Below are 19,974 nucleotides of genomic sequence, written 5' to 3'. Positions count from 1 at the left end.
GTATAAGATTTGTGTATATCGTTTCTTGTTTAATAAAGTCAAGTCTAATAAAGTCACGTGTAACTTTTTTCAAATTATTCAAAAGGTCTAATAACTATGCCTTTAGGAATGTCATACCCTCCACAGCCCTTGGAGATTTTTCCACAGCCCACAGCCACTCCAAAGTTCTTACAATAGCTCCTTCTATACAAAGGGCTTCGGTGAAAAAAAAAGCAAATAATACATTGTAACCACATCGCTCTTTACTTAGACATTTATGGCACCGCCAATTAAAATTACATCTTAACTCTTCACTCATCTCTAAAACAAAATTTATGACAAGCTTCGAACTTCAAATCAAGCCGGATTGGCTTCAAATGAATCGCGTACAGATCCAACCAGTATGAAATCATCAAAATCCGCGTATGCTGTCTTTTACTAGACTGCAGCTATTGCTGTAACCATAGTACATATTATCGCTTGAACTGTGATATCTGTCTATCAGTAAATTTTCAAGATCAGCAGGCCCAGTCTCTAAGATCAAAATATACCAACAGAATACATTGGACAGAAAACGGTAGAAAAGCAGGAAAAACGGTAATGATAGAAGATACCCGCCCTTAGACAGAGTTTTTCCAATAATATCACTTTTATAGAAGCTTAACGCTAATATTAAGATTGTTTGTTGTTTTATTCAATTGTTTTGTTGTTCGTTTAACTCTCAATCCATGAAAATACCAACCGAAGCCACTAAGATGTGGGCAAAATCACCAACTATAGACAAAATTAAAAATTTATTTTTATGAATAATTAATCTGGAATACCATAGAGCTGGACATTGCCTGGATCATCGCAAGCAAAAGCCAGCAAATAACGTTTTGGATGCCAAGCAACCGTAAAGCAGGGCTGACCAATTTTCACAGATGATACATTCTCACCAGATTCTACGTCACTAATGTCAATTTCCAGATCTTCTGAAGCAGAAGCAAGAAGCCGACTGTCATGACTGAAGCTAATGGTTCTAACAGGCCACTCCAATCTTAAATAAAAGATAAGAGTCTAAATTTAAACAGAAAAAAAATTAGATTTTTTCAAAAGAAACACGGGCAAAGGAAAAATAAAGTATTAGTAATCTAGATTGAACCTTCTTGAAAATTTCAAAGACCCGTAGTTGAGCTTGAGGAATAAAACTTTCGTATAGTTTCTAGACTTGATGTCTGATTCGATGTCTGAAATTTCATTCATCAGGCCTTAATACTTTCTTTAAATTCTTTCTAAAACTCTTTCTAAACTACTAAATACTTTCTAGACACAATACCATAAAGTAGGGTATAGAGAACTTTCTAAAATACTATTTTAAATACTTCCTAAAATACTAAATACTTCTTTCTAGATACACCCTAAAGTAGGGTAAATAATAAAACTATTTAAACAATTTTTAAAAATACTTTCTTACCAAAGAAAATATTATACGAAAGCGATTGTTTACCCTAGCTATACAGAATCATGTCTCTAGCTTTTATACCCTACTTTATCTCAAATGTTTAAAATGTTCGGATAAAATTCAAATCAATAATCTATATAAAAGTACAAGATTTCACACCAAAGTTTTTACTTGAATTTTCTAAGATTTTTAATCATGACTTCTATAGTGAAAGTCAACTCAACTATGTCATTACTCAACTCAACTACAGCTTGTATTTGAAATTCTAAAACTTTAAATCATGAGTTCTATAGAGAAAGTCAACTCAACTCAGCCATATCTTTACTCAAATCAGCAAGGGCTTTTAATTGAAATTCTAAGATTTTAAATTATGACTTCTATAGTGAAAGTCAACTCAATGCAACTGTAGCGAAAACAGAGAAAATCTCGTTTCAACAACTCAACTCAATTCTCTGTCATTAATCAACAGTAATAAGTGAACAGTTGGCTATTTTCGGTCCTTTCTAAGAAAGCTATTTTGAAAGAAGATATAGCCTTGTTATAACCATAGAAAGTATAGGTTTCCTAATAAAGCTTATAATATATACAACAATATTCCCTTATTTCAGATTATCCCAGTGAGAGCAGTTCATAGTACTTGTGCCAGTAGCAAGGCATAATGATACTAGCTTTTTTTGAGAAATAAAGCTAAATTTTTGATAAAAGGGGCATAATATTAGGTACATTTGGAGGTTGCATTTTTAATAATAGCAAACCATATAATAGTGGAATATATGCAAAATTATAACGCTACCGTATATCTTGTCCCATTGCTGTTTATTTAAAGATCTTAGATTTGTCTTCTATGGTAAGGGAGATTTCCACCAAAACTGTACGGTACCAATGAACCTTTCCCCTGGACAATTAGAAAAACAATGGCTTAGAAATGCATCTGTTAGTTTTTGACTTCCTCCTTTCAATAGAAACTTAACCAACACCTTTAATGGCTGAACTAACTTACCACTACCTCCAGAGAGTACAAGCAACCAATCAGAGCAAAATTCAAGCAGGTCTCCGAGAAACGCCATCTATTAATTACCGAGAAAAATCTTAAAAGAAGCCTATATCACTAGTACAACTGACAGCAACGCCCAATAGTGCCACCCGCGGAGATTTTCATTTAGGTCTTATTACTTTTGATTCGTCGCAAGACAGTCAGTGGTAGCCATTAATTTCTATGCCGGATTTGTGGAAGAAGAAGCATAGTGGAAGAAGTATGGAGGAATAGAAATGTTGCATTCTCGGTTTAAATAAAGCAAGCAATGGCCTTCAAATTGCCATTCAGTACAAGAGCTACTTGACTTAATTATATAAAACAGTCTACACAAGTTCCCTCAAGATAATCTAACAGCTAGAGGTAAAGATATATTTCTAAGGGCCGTATGTATACATATGATAGGCCAATGTGAAACCACTGTCAGAGTTATTAGTCAAAAAAAAAAAAAAAATACAACGAATTCTCAGTCTTTGAGGTCATAGGTATTAGTTTTAAAATTTATTTTTGAAAAAATATATAATTAACTCATTAAATTAACAAAAAATACTATGATGTTGATCAAATTTTAATAAAAATATAAAATTAAAGATCAATAGCGAGGCATAATGCTCTCGTCTGATTCAGTTCTCTTCTTATTTCATATCAATTTTTTAGTTTTTTTCAATTTTACTGAAAGCATTTTTTCGATAAATTTATTTTCAATTTTATCGATTTCAGTCTTGTTTAATTTTCGATTAATTTTCATTCGATTTTTAATTCTGTTGATACGTACTAAATAAACTAATATTAGTAAATGTTACATTAATATAATAAGATGATTATTAGTCATGAACTACCTACGGTTATTAATTATATTGTAAATAAATTGAGTATCATATAGAATTGAGTGAATTGAACAATGCCAGCTTAAGAGTGTGGGAGGGAATCCGATTAAATAAAATAAAACACGAACAATTTAAAACCAATATAACTTCATGTTTATGTAAGATAAAATAGGACACGAAAATGTTTTGTTTCTTTTACACAGCTGATAGGCTAAAGATTCCCTACGTAGAAATCTATCTAACAATATCAAAATAAATGGTGTGAAATAAAGAAAATTGTTGGAGTCAAGCAAGAAAACCATAAAAATAAAACCTCTACAAAGCTTTTGTTTTTACGAAAATAAAATAAATATTGTAATGCATCCAGTTAAACGAGCATAGCAAACGATTAATTGTAATAAGGTTACAATCCTCGGAGATTTTAGTGGGACAGTATCCTCCCTCTTATATTTGGTAAGCTCTGTTCGCTTTAGATTTCATCTATTTCCCCATAGAAGCAAATTTAATTTTTCTGTTTCATGAGAGTATTCATTTTCATTCCTATTCGTTTTAGATTTTAATTATTATATTTATATATATATATATATATATATATATATATATATATATATATATATATATATATATATATATATATATATATATATATATATATATATATATATATATATATATATATATATATATATATATATATATATATATATATATATATATATATATATTATATATATATATATATATATATGTATATATATATATATATATATATATATATATATATATATATATATATATATATATATATATATATATTTATAACCCACTTATATATAAAGATAAATAGTGGAGTAAACACAAACAAAAATCAACAATAACATTACAACAACAAAAATAAATCACCAAAAACAATTAAACAACAATAACATTCAATAAATAAAATTAATGAAACAACCAAATTAAACCATGATGAGGCAACAAACATCGATACGTTGTTTCCGAAATCTTTTTGTGTAAACCAGTCAGCTTTTCAGTAATACTTGGGAGGTGAAACTTGTTTATAATTTTTCTATTCCTATACCAAAGAGGAAGATAAAGAAGATATTTACAAAAACGGAAATAGGCTACCCGATTATCACTAAAATCTTTATTCCTAAGTATAGGGTAAAGCCTATTATGTAGGATAGGATCACTTAACCGTTGTTCAAATTCGGTTTAATATAGCACGGATGCTTAGACCGTCAGTGGTAAGACCGTTGCTCAAGCGGTAACCATGTGCTACACCAATGCCAACAAGCTCTTTGCTTTTCTATATTTTTTTTTTCAATTAATACACAGAAAATTGTCCATAATAAACATAATAATTGGAAATAACAAACCTAGAGAAAGTCCGCAAGCAAGCGAGTTCGCTGAGGTCCCAGAGAGACACAATTGCATCAGCTGACCCGACTGCGAATAACTGCCCAGAAGGATCAAATTCAATACATATACAATTGCCAGGATGAGCATTAATGGTATATACAGTGGTCAGCTCAGGATAGCTAGAAACATGAGAAAAGTGATATACTCGTAATTTCAAAATTTATTCTTTTTTTTCTTTACCTTTGTACAATATCACCTTAGTGTTTCCCTTGGTTTACTAGAAACTATTGGATTTTACTAATTAATTTTATTTAGAAAAGACGAAAATAAGTTGTTAGTTAGAAAGTTAGTGGACTTAGAAAAGATGAGTTAACAAAAATATCATCATAATTTGCAAATAATAGGAAAAAACGATATATTAATTTTTTGCCATATATAAGAACAAAAGCTGTTCATAAATAGTTACTCTTCTAAACCCCAGGGTGGCAGGCCCCCAACCTCCCATTTCACTTCCTAGATAAAAGGCCACAAAACGGAGATCAGCACGACCGGTTTGGACCTTAAGGGTCTAGTGCCGTCATACTTACTTACTTCATGCATGTGAAAGACATGGGACAAGAAGGACATACGAGGGACAAAAAGAGGGTGAGTAAGAGCGAAAGAAAGAAAGAAAGAGAGAGGGGATGAGGGAGAGATATAGACAAATAGATAGAGAGAGAGGGAGGGAGAGATAGATAGAGATAGAGGGAGGGAGAGATAGATAGAGATAGAGAAAGAGAGAGAGAGAGAGAGAGAGAGGAGAGAGAGAGAGAGAGAGAGAGAGAGAGAGAGAGAGAGAGAGAGAGAGAGAGAGAGAGAGAGAGAGAGAGAGAGACAGAGACAGAGACAGAGACAGAGACAGAGAGACACATAAATATTATTTATAATAAAATTATTATCAAGAATCATACATATTGTTTATAATATGTATATAAATATAATATACATAAATGTGTATACTCTTTAAACTTAACTGTTAATAAACAATTTTTTATATTAAATTTACCATATAAAAGTAAATGACAATAACGTTAATTAAAAATAAGTTTATAACAACAACAAAAGAAAAGACAAAAAGAGGAATCATGAAGACAGAGAAATAGATAAAAAGAAAATTAATAATGTCATCACGTATAAATTGGCTTTCTGAAACCCAAGAGGAGGTCGGAGAATATATCTCGGAGGGAGGGGGTCATTACTCCTAATTCGAAGTAGTAAATTTTCAGTTGTTTTAAGTGTCTATGCTTAAAATAACTAAACGTGAACTTTCAGAACAAGTAAAATGATCCTCCTCCATCTCCTTCCTGTAGGTGCAAATAATTCAAAAACCCCAAGAGGGTATTCCCAAAAACCATTTGGGCGTGAAGAGGTTTTCTGACCGAAAAAAAGAGCCATATTCTTCGTATATCTTGAAGCCTTGTGAAGCCCCCGGAACTACTAGTAAAGAAATAATGTATGTTTTAAATTTAGATCCATTCAAGAAATAATTTGAGATTCTGAGCTTGGCTGTCAAAAGACAGATAAGAACTATAGTTTCAAACAGCCCTAAACGTTTAATTAAATAAAAAAAATAAGTTTTTCAACTGAAAGTAAGGAGCAACGTAAAAACTTAAAACGAGCAGAAATTATTTCGTGTATGATATGGGGTTCACACTAAAGTTGTTTAGCTTCTTATTGTTCTAATTAAACGAACCTTGTGATTCAGGAGCCATTCTTAAAGAATTGGGACAAAATTCGAACTTTGGCGTAAAGAGAGAGGTGTTGAGAAGAGAGCAACCTCCCTCCTATAATTAATAATTTCTGTTTGTTTTAGATTTCAATGTTGCTCCTTACTTTCAGTTGAAAAAATAGTTTGTTTTTTTTATTTAATTTCTGATCGTTTCTTTATAGTGCCAGGAAATCTGGCTCCACCTCCCTGGAAAAGTCCCTCCTCCCCTGGATATATCCTCTAGACAATTCGATCCTGGTGAAAATTTACAACGGACAATTACCCTTAACATCTCCACGTGTAAAATTGAGTCGGCAAAGAGAAAGCAAGACATAAGAAGAATTTCGTGTAGGAATTCTGGCAAATTCCCATAGTATGAAATTTTCTCTGAAAAATTACCCCCTCAAACCCCCTCCCTCATGGAAAATTATCCCAATGAAAATACCCCCCCCCAAAAAAAAAAATATGCATATTTTCCAATAACAAATACTATACATAAATAATGAACAAATTTTATAAGTTAAAGGCTTTTCCCCAAAAGCGGTGGGTGGTCATGTTATCTCCAAAGGCATAGTTATTTAGCCTTGCCTTCAAACTATGTTAAACAAAATGGCTATCTCAAACTTTTGATCAGACAATTTTGAGAAAAAGGGCGTGGGAGGGGGCCTAGTTACCCTCACATTATTTTGGCCACTTGAAAGGGCACTACAATTTTTCAGTTAAATGGGCCCTCTCTCGATATCCTATGACCGCTGAATCGATACGATCACTCTTGGAAAATAATAAATGAAAAAAAATGATAAATATGCATACATAGTCTTTGTTTTAGCAAAAAAAAATACAAAATTCCACATTCTTGCAGATAGGAGCTTCAAACCTCTACAGTAGGGTTCTCTGATATGCTGAATCTGATGATGTGATTTTCATTAAGATTCTATAGCTTTTAGGAGATTTTCCCTTTTTTTTCGAAAATAAGGCAAATTTTCTCAGGCTCGTAACTTTTGACGAGTAGGACTAAACTTAACGAGACTTATATATATTTAAAATCAGCATAAAAATCCGATTCTTTCGGTGTATCTATTGGTATCAAAAATCTGTGTTTTAAAGTTTGGGTCACTATAAAGCCGAGATGCTCCTTACTTACAGTTCGTTACCCCGAACTTGAAAAACTGTTAAATATTCGTTGATATTTACTAGGGTACTAGAACGCTTATTTTTCATTTAAATGGGCTCTCTACCGATATTATACGACCGCTGAGTCGATACGATAACTCCTGAAAAATAATACGTAAATAAAGAAAAGAATAAACATACATCCATGATCTTTTTTTGACAAAAAAGAGAATACACAATTCTACATTTTCGCCGATAAAAGCTTGAAACCTCTTCAGTAGGGTTCCCTGATACGCTGAATCTGACGATAGGATTTTCATTAAGATTCTTGGAATTTTACGGGGCGTTTCCCCGTTTTTTTCGAAAATCAGGCAAATTTTCTCAGGTTCATAGCCTTTGATGAATAAGACTAAGCTAAATGAAACTTATATATTTGGAGTCAGCATAATAAGTAAATACATAATAAGTTATTTTGATATGTCTATTGGTATCAAAATTCCATTTTTTAGACTTTCGGTTACTATTGAGCCGGGTCACTCTTTACTTAAACTTCGTAACCACAAACTGTCTGAAAATACTTAAATAAAAATCTCTGAATTTTATTCATGTGATGAGATTACGCAGAAGCGTCTCCATAACAATCAAGATAATAAACACGATGATAAGTAAGATGATAAGATGAAAAAAGAATAGAAGAAAAAAAAGAAAGAATAAGATGAAAAAAGAATAGGCTTTTAAAAAGCATCATGCAATGCGCAACGGGATTGATCTATGGTTGGTAATACGAGACGATAATTAACTCGGCTGGAGCAACCCACTGCGGGAACCAGAATTTGATTTCAGCGATGAGATTATGCGAAAGCGTCTCTATACCAATCCAAACAAAAAGTATAAGTTCTCTCCGCAGGGTATTATGCATGTATTCTATTATAAAAACGTCTAGCCGAAAGTTCTTTTGGGTAACTGAATTTAGTTTATAAGTTTCTGTTTTAATATTTCAAAAGATTCAACATTCTTTATTTCATATGCAAAATAAACAAACGAACACAGAGCAAGCTCAAATCTAAGGCTACTTATTATCAGACAAGCTTTATCAAATGCCAAAAGACACACAAAAAAAAATAAAGAATAAAGATATTGGAAAGTGTGACGACTTCGTCCAAGAGACAAACGAAAGAGGTTCCGCCAACGTGGAAAATTCAACATACAATATTGCAAAAAGATAAATAGGTTTTCAAATTTACAGCTTAGTTTAAAGCCATTTGCTATAAAAGGGATTGAAATCTCATTGGAAATCTAGCTCTTTCACAATTGACTGAGGGTAGTCTGTATGTTTCAAGACGATATAAGAAGCAAAAGGGGAAAAAAGAATACTTGAATAATAGCAATAATTCGTTTAAGACTGAACAGTACAACGCAAAAGTGGGGATTATAACTCATGATTTACATGTGCAAAGTAAAGTTTGATTAAACAGAAAGTGAAATATATGAAATAGTCGTCTAAGGGTGCGTTCTAGCAGCCAACTATCATCGATAATAATTAATTAGTTATTGTTACCTTCATGATAAAATTACTGATAATTCAAATTCAACCCCCTATATACTCATAATAAGCAAAATTTGTTAACTGTCTAGTTCTTTCCACCATGTCAATACTAAGAAATTACACTTTATCAGGTGTTTTAGAACGAAAACAAAAAACAATAAAACAATTTTCATGAATGATATTATTAGCAACACATCTAAACTTCTCCTCCTTCCGTAAACCATGTACATAACTAGAAATGTAAGCTGAATAAGGACGTGAATGGAACCTAGCTATCTTTCCATGAAAAATGGGTCGCTAGGTTTAACAAGAAATTCAAGGACAGAATCAAATTTTGTCCAACAACAATATAACTAACCTAAACTTAACAAGAACCAGTACACATAGAAATAGAGAGAACCCACACTTGAGTTTTTTAACATGAACCTAAAAGGAATTTAGTGATTTGAAAACAGAAAAAAGCATAGTAGTCTTTAACTACAACGCTATCTGTGACTGATCACAGATAGCGCTGAAGCCAATTTGAGAGTTATTAGGAGTATTTCTGATTTTTCTCTAGGGAATATCTTTTCTTTATTGTTTCATTTACTGCATTAGTTAGAATAAAAAAAAAAGAAGGTGTTTTCTTGGTCTGAACTAAAAAGATCGATCAAGTGGATAGCTTCACTCACCTCGGTAGTATTGTTAGTAAATACAGTGGGTGCAGTGAAAATGTAAAAACAGTCCACGGTGATTTTCACAGTTGAAAAGTTATTAAGAAAAGCAATATCAGGTATGAAGAAGCTCCAACGCTGCTAGTAGCAAAGTTCGACAAAATTCCAAAAGCTGCCAACATTTTAGCAGAACAGTAACAAATGTAACTTAGTATAGCCTGTTGTTAGAAATATCAATAGTTTTCTGAATTACCATTAACATTTTCATGAAAACTGCTAAGTAGCACGACTACCATGCTATCGCACTTTTTCAACGCCGGAGCAAGACAAATCTGCGAACTAAGATTATAATATCGGAGCTGTAACGAAGACAGTGGTCAGGCATGGTTCTGAAACATGGACGTTTCAGAAGACGGAGAAGGAATTTTAAGATGTTTAAAAGAAGAACTTCCTACACATTATTTTGCGTACCCGTCTGACTAATCGTGTTTGCAAACAGTGAGTTGTACAAAAACTGTGGTTCAATCCTGCTTTCTAGGGCTATTATAAGAAAAAGAAAGGTTGAAATGGCTAGAACAAATTTTTGGGGACGAAGAATGACATATTACTAAAGATCATCCTTTTCAGCCACCCATCCAGGGCAAAACAAAAAGCAGGTCACCCCCGAATGGGGCGGAAAGGTGTCGTAAGAAAGGGTCTGAAGAAAATTAGAACTTCTTGGGAGGTTGTAAAGAGGGAAACATTGAATAGGTCGAGACGAAAGGGGTGCACACGCAGCTGTGTTGGCCTCACGGGGCTTGGTGGTGAATTTTTAATAGTAGTAATAGCAGACCATAGAGTTTACACTCAGGAGTTCATCACCCTTATTTGAAAATACATTAACAATAAATGATTTGGTAATGATGAGCCGTCCTAGCCGAGTGACTGGCGCTCCAGACTTGAAATCCTTAGGTTAGGGGTACGAGTTCTGGTGTCACTGGTTATTTGGTTTGGAATGGGAGTCAATGGTGTGAACTCGATAAGCTCAGCCAGAGTCAACCCAGCTCTAAATGCGCACCAGAAAAAATCTGGGAGAAAAAACACGGGAAGTGTCGGATGATTTGCCCCCAAACACGCATTGTGCTCCCAGTCGAAGGCATCGAGTCAGGAGGTCGGTACCTGCGCAACGTAGACTTTTGGTCATCATGTGAAAAATTTAAGTAAGTTTTAAGATTTGGCAATGATCCAAAATTAAAAACCAAGCACGACGCAAGTTATGTGGGCTGACTTCATAAAAATACTAACGCTTCTTCTACTAAAAATTCATCGCAGCAACAAGCGATCTGAAGTAAACTCCAGATGTGCTCACTCCTTCCTCCATCGTAGAATGACCGAAAAGCAAATAAAAATTACTTCGGAATTAAAAGGCGTATCTTAATTAGTTAAGAAAATAGATTAGTTCACTAGAATACTGACTACCTAGAAACGAGGTGTATCGAAATGGTTGCTAAACACAAGAAAATAACTTCAATTGACACTGTTTCCAATTAGAAAATCTTACTTTAGAACATGAATATGTCCTTGGCCACTTGTCATGAAGAATAGGTCATTAGCTTTGTTCCAAGCGATTTCATTAACTTCGAACTTGTATTGCATTTCTGTTCGAATTTTGAAGTTACGCGTATCAATAAAAGTGACTAAATCTTCTTTGTTTCCAACAGCAATTGTAGTTCCATCAGGAGACCAACTAATGTTTATATTCTCACCTTCAAAAATATAAAGTTTAAACCATGTACTGGTGAACCACCCCTTTTCACAGAATTTAACCAATGAAAAATAGGGGGAAAAATTTTGAAGTTACGCGTATCAATAAAAGTGACCAAATCTTCTTTGTTTCCAACGGCAATTGTAGTTTTATCAGAGGACCAACTAATGTTCTCACCTTCAAAAACATAAAGTTTAGACCACTTACTGGTGAGCCAACACTTTTCACAGAATTTAACCGATGAAAAATATAAAGAAAAAAAAGGCATAATATTTAAACAAAGCATTGGACAAAACAAAAAAAAAACAAAAAAGTAAATAATAAAATTTTATTTTATTATTGATAAAATGTAATAGAGACTCCTCGTCCGGGAGTCTTTATCAACGGGAAAAAAATTAATTAAGCTAAATTAAACCCAAACCATATAGCAAAAACAAACAAATAAATAAAACTCCCACATTAATAACTTCCAATATTACTGAACCAATTTCAATATCACTTCCAATAGACTGATAGTGCTACGTATCACGAATACGCAACACAGAAAGACAAGTTAGATTGTCACTGCTACAATTTATATTTGGTAATTCAATTGTACCAGAGACAATATAACTTGTCATTTTGTGTTGTAAATTCGTGCTATTTTTTTTAATTTAAAATCCCACCTCCTCTCCTCGCAGAGACGACTTAAAATACATGTATTTTACTTTTAAAATACATCTACTTCTAACTTTAGACGTCACCTACTCAAACTTAGGCAAAACATAGTCAGTCATGAGTCAACCTAAGGATCTTGGTCTCCTTATCCCACTATAATTCTGCTAGGCTTTCCCAATAGGCAGAACTTGAAGTGTTTGAAAATATCTCAGTCCCCCGTTTCACCTACAAGTCCAGGGGACATTGTCCGTCACGATTCAATCAAAAATATTGTGCTATCTGAACTATCAATCTATTTGAGGTGATATGGTTATTGATTTCAGTGATTCTGGGAGTTATTAAGATATTTCACTGTTTAATTTAGCGCAATTCAGTTTTTTTCAGTTGATAAAGGCTCTCGGATGTTGAGTAAAAAATTAATGTTTTTATTGTTTATTTTGTTTTCTTTGTCCACTGCTCTCCTTAAATATTATACCAGTTTCTTCTCTGTATATTTTCATTTGTTAAATTATGTGAATAGAGAGGCAGTGTGGTCTAAGAAATTATTTACCCCCCTTTTCAAGATAAAAATATTCCTTAGTATTCCCTAGATATTAATTCTTTCTGAATTAATTTAGATTAAACTAATTAATTCTAAGTATGTGTTAATCTTTCCACCTTTTTTGTAAAACATAGTGACGAAAGTTGTAAATTAGAAACATTTATGTTAGAAATCAAGAAACTATTTATTGAACTCATAAAAGAAAAATAGTAATAAAAAAAGATCAAGCATTAGATATTATCAAACAGTTCAGAGTTACTAACTGTAGGTAAGGAGCGACACAGGATGATAGTAGATGAAAATCTAAAAAAAAAAATTATTGCAAAATATACATCAAAGAATTAGGTTTTTATGGTGAAAATTATTACATTATTTTCTTAAGTTTCTGGCTAATAACAAACTCGTAATTAGAAAAAGCAAACAGTATACAGAAGACTTATTTATAAGGCGTTTAGTCTAGTGGCAACGGCTATGTATTGTAGCTTTGGTAACAGAAATTCGAGTCTTGGAAAGAACATTTTTTTGGATGTGTGTTCTCTTTCAAGCGCCAATTAACTACCAATGATCGATTCTCCATAAATGTTAAAGTCAAAGAGGCAAAAATAATGAAAACTAAAATAATGTAAAATAAAATAAAATAAAAAAATATTGAATTATTTTAGCGACATATCTTAAATTCCTTTAGTAATTTCATAGATAGTTGAATTTTTCATTTGCAACTCCTCAAAAATGCCAAGGATAGATTCCCCAAGGACTCTTTTTACAAATCTAAGATTTTTAAGGTAAAGTTTAGAAGAGATGTGGAGCTAGACCTATATTTAATACCCTAGTTTGGCAAAGAATTATGTTATTTTCATTAGTTCTTTGCCCAAGTTGAAAAAATTTTTTATAAGGTTTACTGTCAATATTTTTAAAACCTAAAACACGTGCAAAAATTAATTAAAAAAAGTTTTTCTGAAGAAACTAAAAACTGAAGTTGAAATTTAAAACGAACAAAAGTTACTGCTACGAAGCTTATGCAACATATTTTTGAACAACTGTTTCCAATAAACTGAATCGTGATATTTTTGTATATTTGTAGAATTCTGAAAAACTATTGCTTTTCTGAAAACTAAGCTTTCTTGAGTTTTTTAGAGAGTTAAAATTTTGTTGTAAAGGTTATTTATTTTATGGCCGGTAAAAGACTATCGAGGACTTCATGAATAATTCATTTAGTTTATGCAGACCACATAAGGGTTTTCATGTTTCTATTTCTGTTTTGTTGCGTCGGTTTTGTGTTTTCAGGAAAGCACTAGTTTACAATTATAAAAATCGACTTCTACAAATAGAGGGAAATATCACGAGCCAGTCTGTTTGAAACAATTTTTCAAAAATACGTTGCATAAACTGCGAAGCATTAATTTTTGCTAATTTCAGGCTACAGCTTCGCTCATTACTTTCATCTGAAAGAAAACTTCATGTGTCCTAATTGACATCTGAAACAACAGCCCTTGTGTTTGAGCAGACGTTCTCAAAGAATTAGGAGAAATAGTCAAACTTAAGCACAAAGAGCAGGTGTCAAGGATGGGGCCGCCCCTTATATACCAAATAATTTACGTCCATTTAAGTTTTAATGTCGCTCTTTACTTTTATTTAGAAAAACTTGTTTTCCAAGACCTAATTTCAGTTCGTTTTCACTTGAATAGAAAGGTTTACCCTAAATACGAGGAGGACTACCACCCCTGCGATCCCTTACACTTTAAATCAAAACTTGACGTTTGAACAGCAACGCTTCGAGAAAAAGCCCTTATATGAAGTATTGTTCACGAAAACCTGTCGGCCCTCCTCCATAATGGCTGACGTGCATTGACTCATCACACGACGAAGCCACTTGAGGCCAGCAGAGCAAAAACCCCTTTTTTGCTGCTTCTCAAATGAGAACGGCTTACAACACGTAAGATTAAAGCGAAGTCCTCATAGTATCCAGGTATGGCTTTACCCACTGCACTGTCACAAGGAGGAGAAATATTATTTTTTTTTTCTTTTTTTGTAATAATTTTTCTTGCTTTATATTTCTTTTTTCGATGATTAGGGGAGGTAGAGGGAGAGGGATGATAGGGCGATGATAGAGGGAGAATTTTGATTTTCTTCTTTTTTAAATGATAGCCGCCTTTTATCAAGTGCTTTTGTTGCCTTCCTTTGCGGTTGTTTTTAATGATCTTAATTTCATAGAAGTTTGTAGGCTAAATAAATTAGTTTAGTTCAGCTAACACGAACTAAAAAGGGTTTAAGGAGGAATACAAATCTAGCAATATATGTGGTACCTCCCTCAAGATGCAACGTTTCACATGATGATTAAACCCTTCTTCTCTTTCTAAGCTTGTGTCTAACGAACTCTCTAGAAACCACCCAGAAAAGATTACTCCTAAGACAGAACTAATAAGTAGAACGCTAGCAGGAAATCCTAGAGTTCATAAGCTGATTGTACCTTGAGCACGACTACCCTTATTGCCTGTATACTGAGCCAGGATTAAAGGAATACAGTCGAAGAAAATAAATGATAAAAGAAATAATTTAATGACAGTGTTGAAGTTAGGAACTTCACAACAATATCTAAATTCTGGAACTGTGTATTTGGATTGTTTCTACTTATGTATTTTTTTACACCTCCCTCATGTTTTGAATTTATTTTAATTTATTGTTGTTTTGGTCTTATTTTAGTAGTTCCCAAAGTCAAGAATGTTTTTATCTTCCTTATTTTATGCACTTTCGCCTTTCTAAAATTCTTTATTTATTTCTATACAAGTCATTCTTTCTACAGCATGGGTAAAACTATAGCTACTACTACCGCTAAATTGTCACAAAACATGGCTGACACAGATATCAAAGGTCCTCCTCCACCCAACTTAGTTCGAATATTCACAATTTACTCACTCCCACTGAGTTCCTACTCCTTTAAAACCTTACTTATGACCTCTCACCTCCCCAAACAAGGATATCCTCCTGTTCATTTCGCTTCAGCTGAGTTGCAAAAAAAAATACATCGTTTGTCAACACAAAAGCACAAAATGTGACTTAACCATCTTAATTATTCTTTCATTGTAACCCTAAAAAGTGGGATCGAACTACATTTTCAACGTCTTATTCTTTGATAGAAACTCATTCAAAAGAGCACCTCAACTTATACTTATAATCAAATTATAAATGTGACTTAACCATCTTAATTCTTCTTTCATTGTAGCCTTAAAAAGTGGGACCGAACTACATTTTCGGACACCTTATTCTTTGATAGAAAGTCATTCGAAAGAACACCTCAACTTAAACTTATAATCAACTTATAAATGTGACTTAACTATCTTAATTCTTCTTTCATTGTAGCCTTAAAAAGTGGGACCTACTACATTTTTGACACCTTATTCTTTGATAGAAAGTCATCCAAAAGAGCACCTCAACTTATACTCATAATCAACATATAAATGTGACTCAACCATCTTAATTGTTCTTTCATTGTAGCCTTAAAAAGTGGGACCGAAATACATTTTCGGACGCCTTATTCTATGAAAGAAAGTCATTCAACAGAGCACCTCAACTTATACTTACAATCAACTTATAAATGTGACTTAACCATCTTAATTCCTCTGTCATTGTAGACTTAAAAAGTAGGACTGAACTAAGTTTTCAGACGCCTTAATCTTTGATAGAAGGTCATTCAAAAGAGCACCTCAACTTATACTCATAATCAACTTATTATATCAACTTAATTCTTCTTTCATTGTAGCCTTAAAAAGTGGGACCAAACTAAATTTTCGGGCACCTTATTCTTTGATACAAACTCATTCAAAAGAGCACATCAACTTATACTTACTATTTAATTAGTGAGAAAAAAAGCAGTTTATGATTTGTAAATTAATAATTCGTACGAAAGATCAAGAGCTATTACTTTTTGTGGCTAGTTTGGAAACATTTCTGTTTAGCCAATCATTCAATGCTCTTTTCAAATAGTTACATAAAATGAATCAAACCTTATTACCTTTTGTGGATACTTTGGCAACATCTCTGTTTAGCCTAGCGTCCCAGACTCGAACTGTTTTGTCAGCACTTGCAGAGCTAAGAAGATCAGGATTAGTTGCATGCCATTTAATCTGATCAACTGTATTGAAATGCCCTTTGCAGAAAGCAGGCTTTTCCTTAAAAACAAGAGCTTTATAGATACGAGGCTACAGACCAATGAGTATGGGAAACTGATAAAAGGAAGTCTTAAAATGGTATCATGCACCATTATCAGGCTTTTGATCATATAGACTTAGTTTTTTTTTTAAAGGGGGGCAATTGTCTGTCAACAAATACGGAATAATGTGATTTGTCTCACGAAGATGTCACAGAAATCAGCCAATGGCATTAACGAAAACTTTTTAACATGCAAATATGGGACAACAATCCCTATTGGTTTCTCGTTGGCATAGGTCTTTGGTTGTAGAAAGAATTTGAAGAAAATGGCTTATATAAAGGGGAGTCACTCCTATAAAATTAAGCGAAGTGAACTTTCTTGTTTCATTAGTGGCAAAACTCATCAAAATAACTTGAAATCTTTACCATCTCTTATCGCCAATCCTTGCAGTTAAAAAATTAAATTAATTTTAACATTAACAAAATAAATAAATTAATTTAGTTGGAATACCAACTAAAGTAATGCAATTGCTTATTTTCAACAGACAATTTGCTTTTCATTATTGATTTATCTCTTTCAGGGCTTCTGAACTTCAATAGGAAGTTGCAAATAAAATGTGGCAAAACAAAATTTTGTGGTTAGAAGAAAAATTACAATGAAATGAACAACATGTTATTTTAACATCTGTGAAGGATAAAGAGGAAGGAAGAATTAAATTTACAGTAGAAATCCTTATGTCAATTTAAACTGCCAATTATGGATTCTGGATAGCTAAAGCAAAAGATATAGAACAAGCAATACAAAAAGCACATTGAATTGCAAACAAGAATCTGCTGTTAGAAGCCAGAAAAGAAGTTTTTTTGGCATTTCTGGCTCACGCAAAATTATATAAGATGATGAATGAATCCAAACTACTAAAGCAAAAGGAATGGAAAAAAACTTCCAAGGTAATGATGAACATAAACAAGCAATGAAATCTCCAGTTAGAAGGCAAGCAATGACCATATCAAAACATAAACAAAATCTATAGTTCTAAAAGAAGAAATATCAAAAATCACAATGGATCTCAGGGAAAAAAATCCTAGAAACTATATGATTCTGTGAAGGATAAACAAGAAGAATGACTTGAACTTGTGCTGAGATTTCTTAACTCAACTGAAATTGCTGAGTTACCCCCTCATGACTGAAAACTAAAGAATAATACAATAATTATGCAAATGTTTCTTTCTTCTCCATTTTGGATTTTCTTTACTTTAGACAATTTGCCAATGCCCTTTGCTTTAGCTGCACTTTTTTAGGCCAGAATCCAAGGATGCCAATTTTTCTTTAAAAAATATGAAGCTGTTTTCAAGAAATATAATATATACATACATACACAATTATTGCTTGCTTATAAAGACAGTATATATTATTATCTTTATAAGTGAGCAATAATTGTGCATTTATTTATTTATGTATGTAAGTATTTGCATAGCAGAATTGAAGTCAAAATACATTTATTACAATTATTTTGAAAATTATGAAGGAAGAATTGTTTTCTAAACAAGTTTCCTTCTCAACAGCCCTAATTCTAGGCTTATAGCTATGATACAAATTTGAAAAAAAAATGAATAAACAAAAATGTTTAAAGAGTCTAGGGCTGAGATAATGTACCATTACTAGCAGTATAAAAAAACATAGTCCATCTAAATGACCTTAAATCTTAAATTACCTTAAATCACAGCTTGGAGTGATATAAGGATTTTAAAGTAGAACAATTACATTCTTGTAAGGTATATGTACTGGAGATTCTTAAAATTTATAATTCCTTTTAGACAATGGTGCCAGCAATATTTATTTTCTTCAAAGAAAAAGTCATTATTAGTTGATTAAAATTCAAGGAAGAAGTTATTATATCTTTTATAACTTAACAAATCGGAAATGAGCAAAGGAAAAGGGTTATAAGCACACCCCTTGGTTTTAATTTCAGCAGGAGATCTAGGGAAAATTATAGATTAGCTATTCAGAAGGAAATATGTTAAGAAAACAATTCTTACTTTATAAATGCAGAATAATAGTAGCAGCTAATATTTTGACTGCAGATTGACTATACTTTACCCCCTCCCCTCTACTGTTTAGTCCAAATTATATATTTACAATATACTGTGCCAATGCATCTCTCTTGTTTCAACCTGTGCATGCTATCCACAAATTAAACAAACTGTGAGTAAACAAGAGTTACAGTGTGGCTGAATACATTAGAAATATATAGGATAATTTGAACTACATATTTACACATTTGAGGGAGGGGGGTAAAGTAAAGAGGTATGGCATGGAAAATGTGCTAGATATAATTATTCTAAACATTATGAAGTAAAAACTATTTGCACAGAATGATTCCTTCTTAATGACCCCTTAGCTGGACCAGTACCCAAATCTATTTCTCAAGGCTTCACTTTTACTCTCTTGGAATAGGTAGATGTGTGTACTGCAAATACATTCACTGTGAATAATTGACATCTGGATCAATTTCCTGAGATCTCCATTCACCTTACTCTACTTCTTTCCAAGATAGACAATAGTTAATCATCAAAAATTTTTACCAAAATTCTTATCATTAGCATCCCAAACAATTAAAGTAATAGCAAGCCTAACAGATCAAGACTGAATTGTTTCTTACTAGCCTGTCCCCTGAAAGACTGTATATACATATTGTTTGATCAAAAGACCCAGACGCAAGTCTTCTACCATCAGAATTCCAGTCAACAGAATGGACTTTTGATTTATGCGTTGGAAAGTCCCTGACTTTGCTATTCCTTTTGAAATGATTTTGGAGATCCTGCAGGCTTTCTGGCATTTTTAATTTTTGAATTTTTCAGCGAAAATGCTGTCTATTTCTCAACGGCGCGAATACAGCATAGATGACGACTGTAGAACAAAATTTAAAACAATAGACACGCGGAAGAAGACACTAGCAAGGATTGATGTAAGGACCATATTAGTTAAGAAGCCTCCTTAATTCAGTAAATGCACACTGAGTGACATCAACCATATGGCATAAGGTAAAATTCTAGTTGATTGGCTTCTTGCCATCTCATAAAGGGGTTAGGTTAGGAAAATGAAACTTTCAGGGATGGGTCAACAGGCTAAAGTATGTCCTGGGAAGGTATTTTGAAGTACCTACCTCCACTCCTTCTCCCTC

At 32.8% G+C, this 19,974-nt stretch overlaps 1 protein-coding gene across 1 annotated transcript; it reads right to left on the bottom strand.

Annotated features, from left to right (window-relative positions):
* Positions 1 to 754: 754 nt before the first annotated feature.
* Positions 755 to 19,644, bottom strand: LOC136027559 (THO complex subunit 3-like). Its single transcript, XM_065704927.1, has 5 exons — positions 19,453 to 19,644; positions 16,656 to 16,812; positions 11,245 to 11,449; positions 4,663 to 4,824; positions 755 to 1,018 (listed from the first exon to the last, which is right to left on the bottom strand). The coding sequence occupies exons 1-5, from the start codon at positions 19,627 to 19,629 to the stop codon at positions 790 to 792; spliced, it is 930 nt and encodes a 309-aa protein (XP_065560999.1). The 5' UTR covers positions 19,630 to 19,644; the 3' UTR covers positions 755 to 789.
* Positions 19,645 to 19,974: the final 330 nt, after the last annotated feature.

Source organism: Artemia franciscana, chromosome 5, assembly GCF_032884065.1.
Source record: "Artemia franciscana chromosome 5, ASM3288406v1, whole genome shotgun sequence".
NCBI lineage: Eukaryota > Metazoa > Arthropoda > Branchiopoda > Anostraca > Artemiidae > Artemia > Artemia franciscana.
This window is presented reverse-complemented; position numbering and strand designations above follow the sequence as displayed.

What these genes read in the sequence shown, in the direction of transcription:
- LOC136027559 (XM_065704927.1), bottom strand. Translation starts at nt 19,629, where the DNA reads ATGCCAGAAAGCCTGCAGGATCTCCAAAATCATTTCAAAAGGAATAGC. An exon ending in TGCCAAAGTATCCACAAAAG is followed by an intron (nt 11,450 to 16,655) that starts GTAATAAGGTTT and finishes ATATTTTTGAAG; the next exon opens with GTGAGAATATAAACATTAGT. An exon ending in GGACATATTCATGTTCTAAA is followed by an intron (nt 4,825 to 11,244) that starts GTAAGATTTTCT and finishes TCATGTTTCTAG; the next exon opens with CTATCCTGAGCTGACCACTG.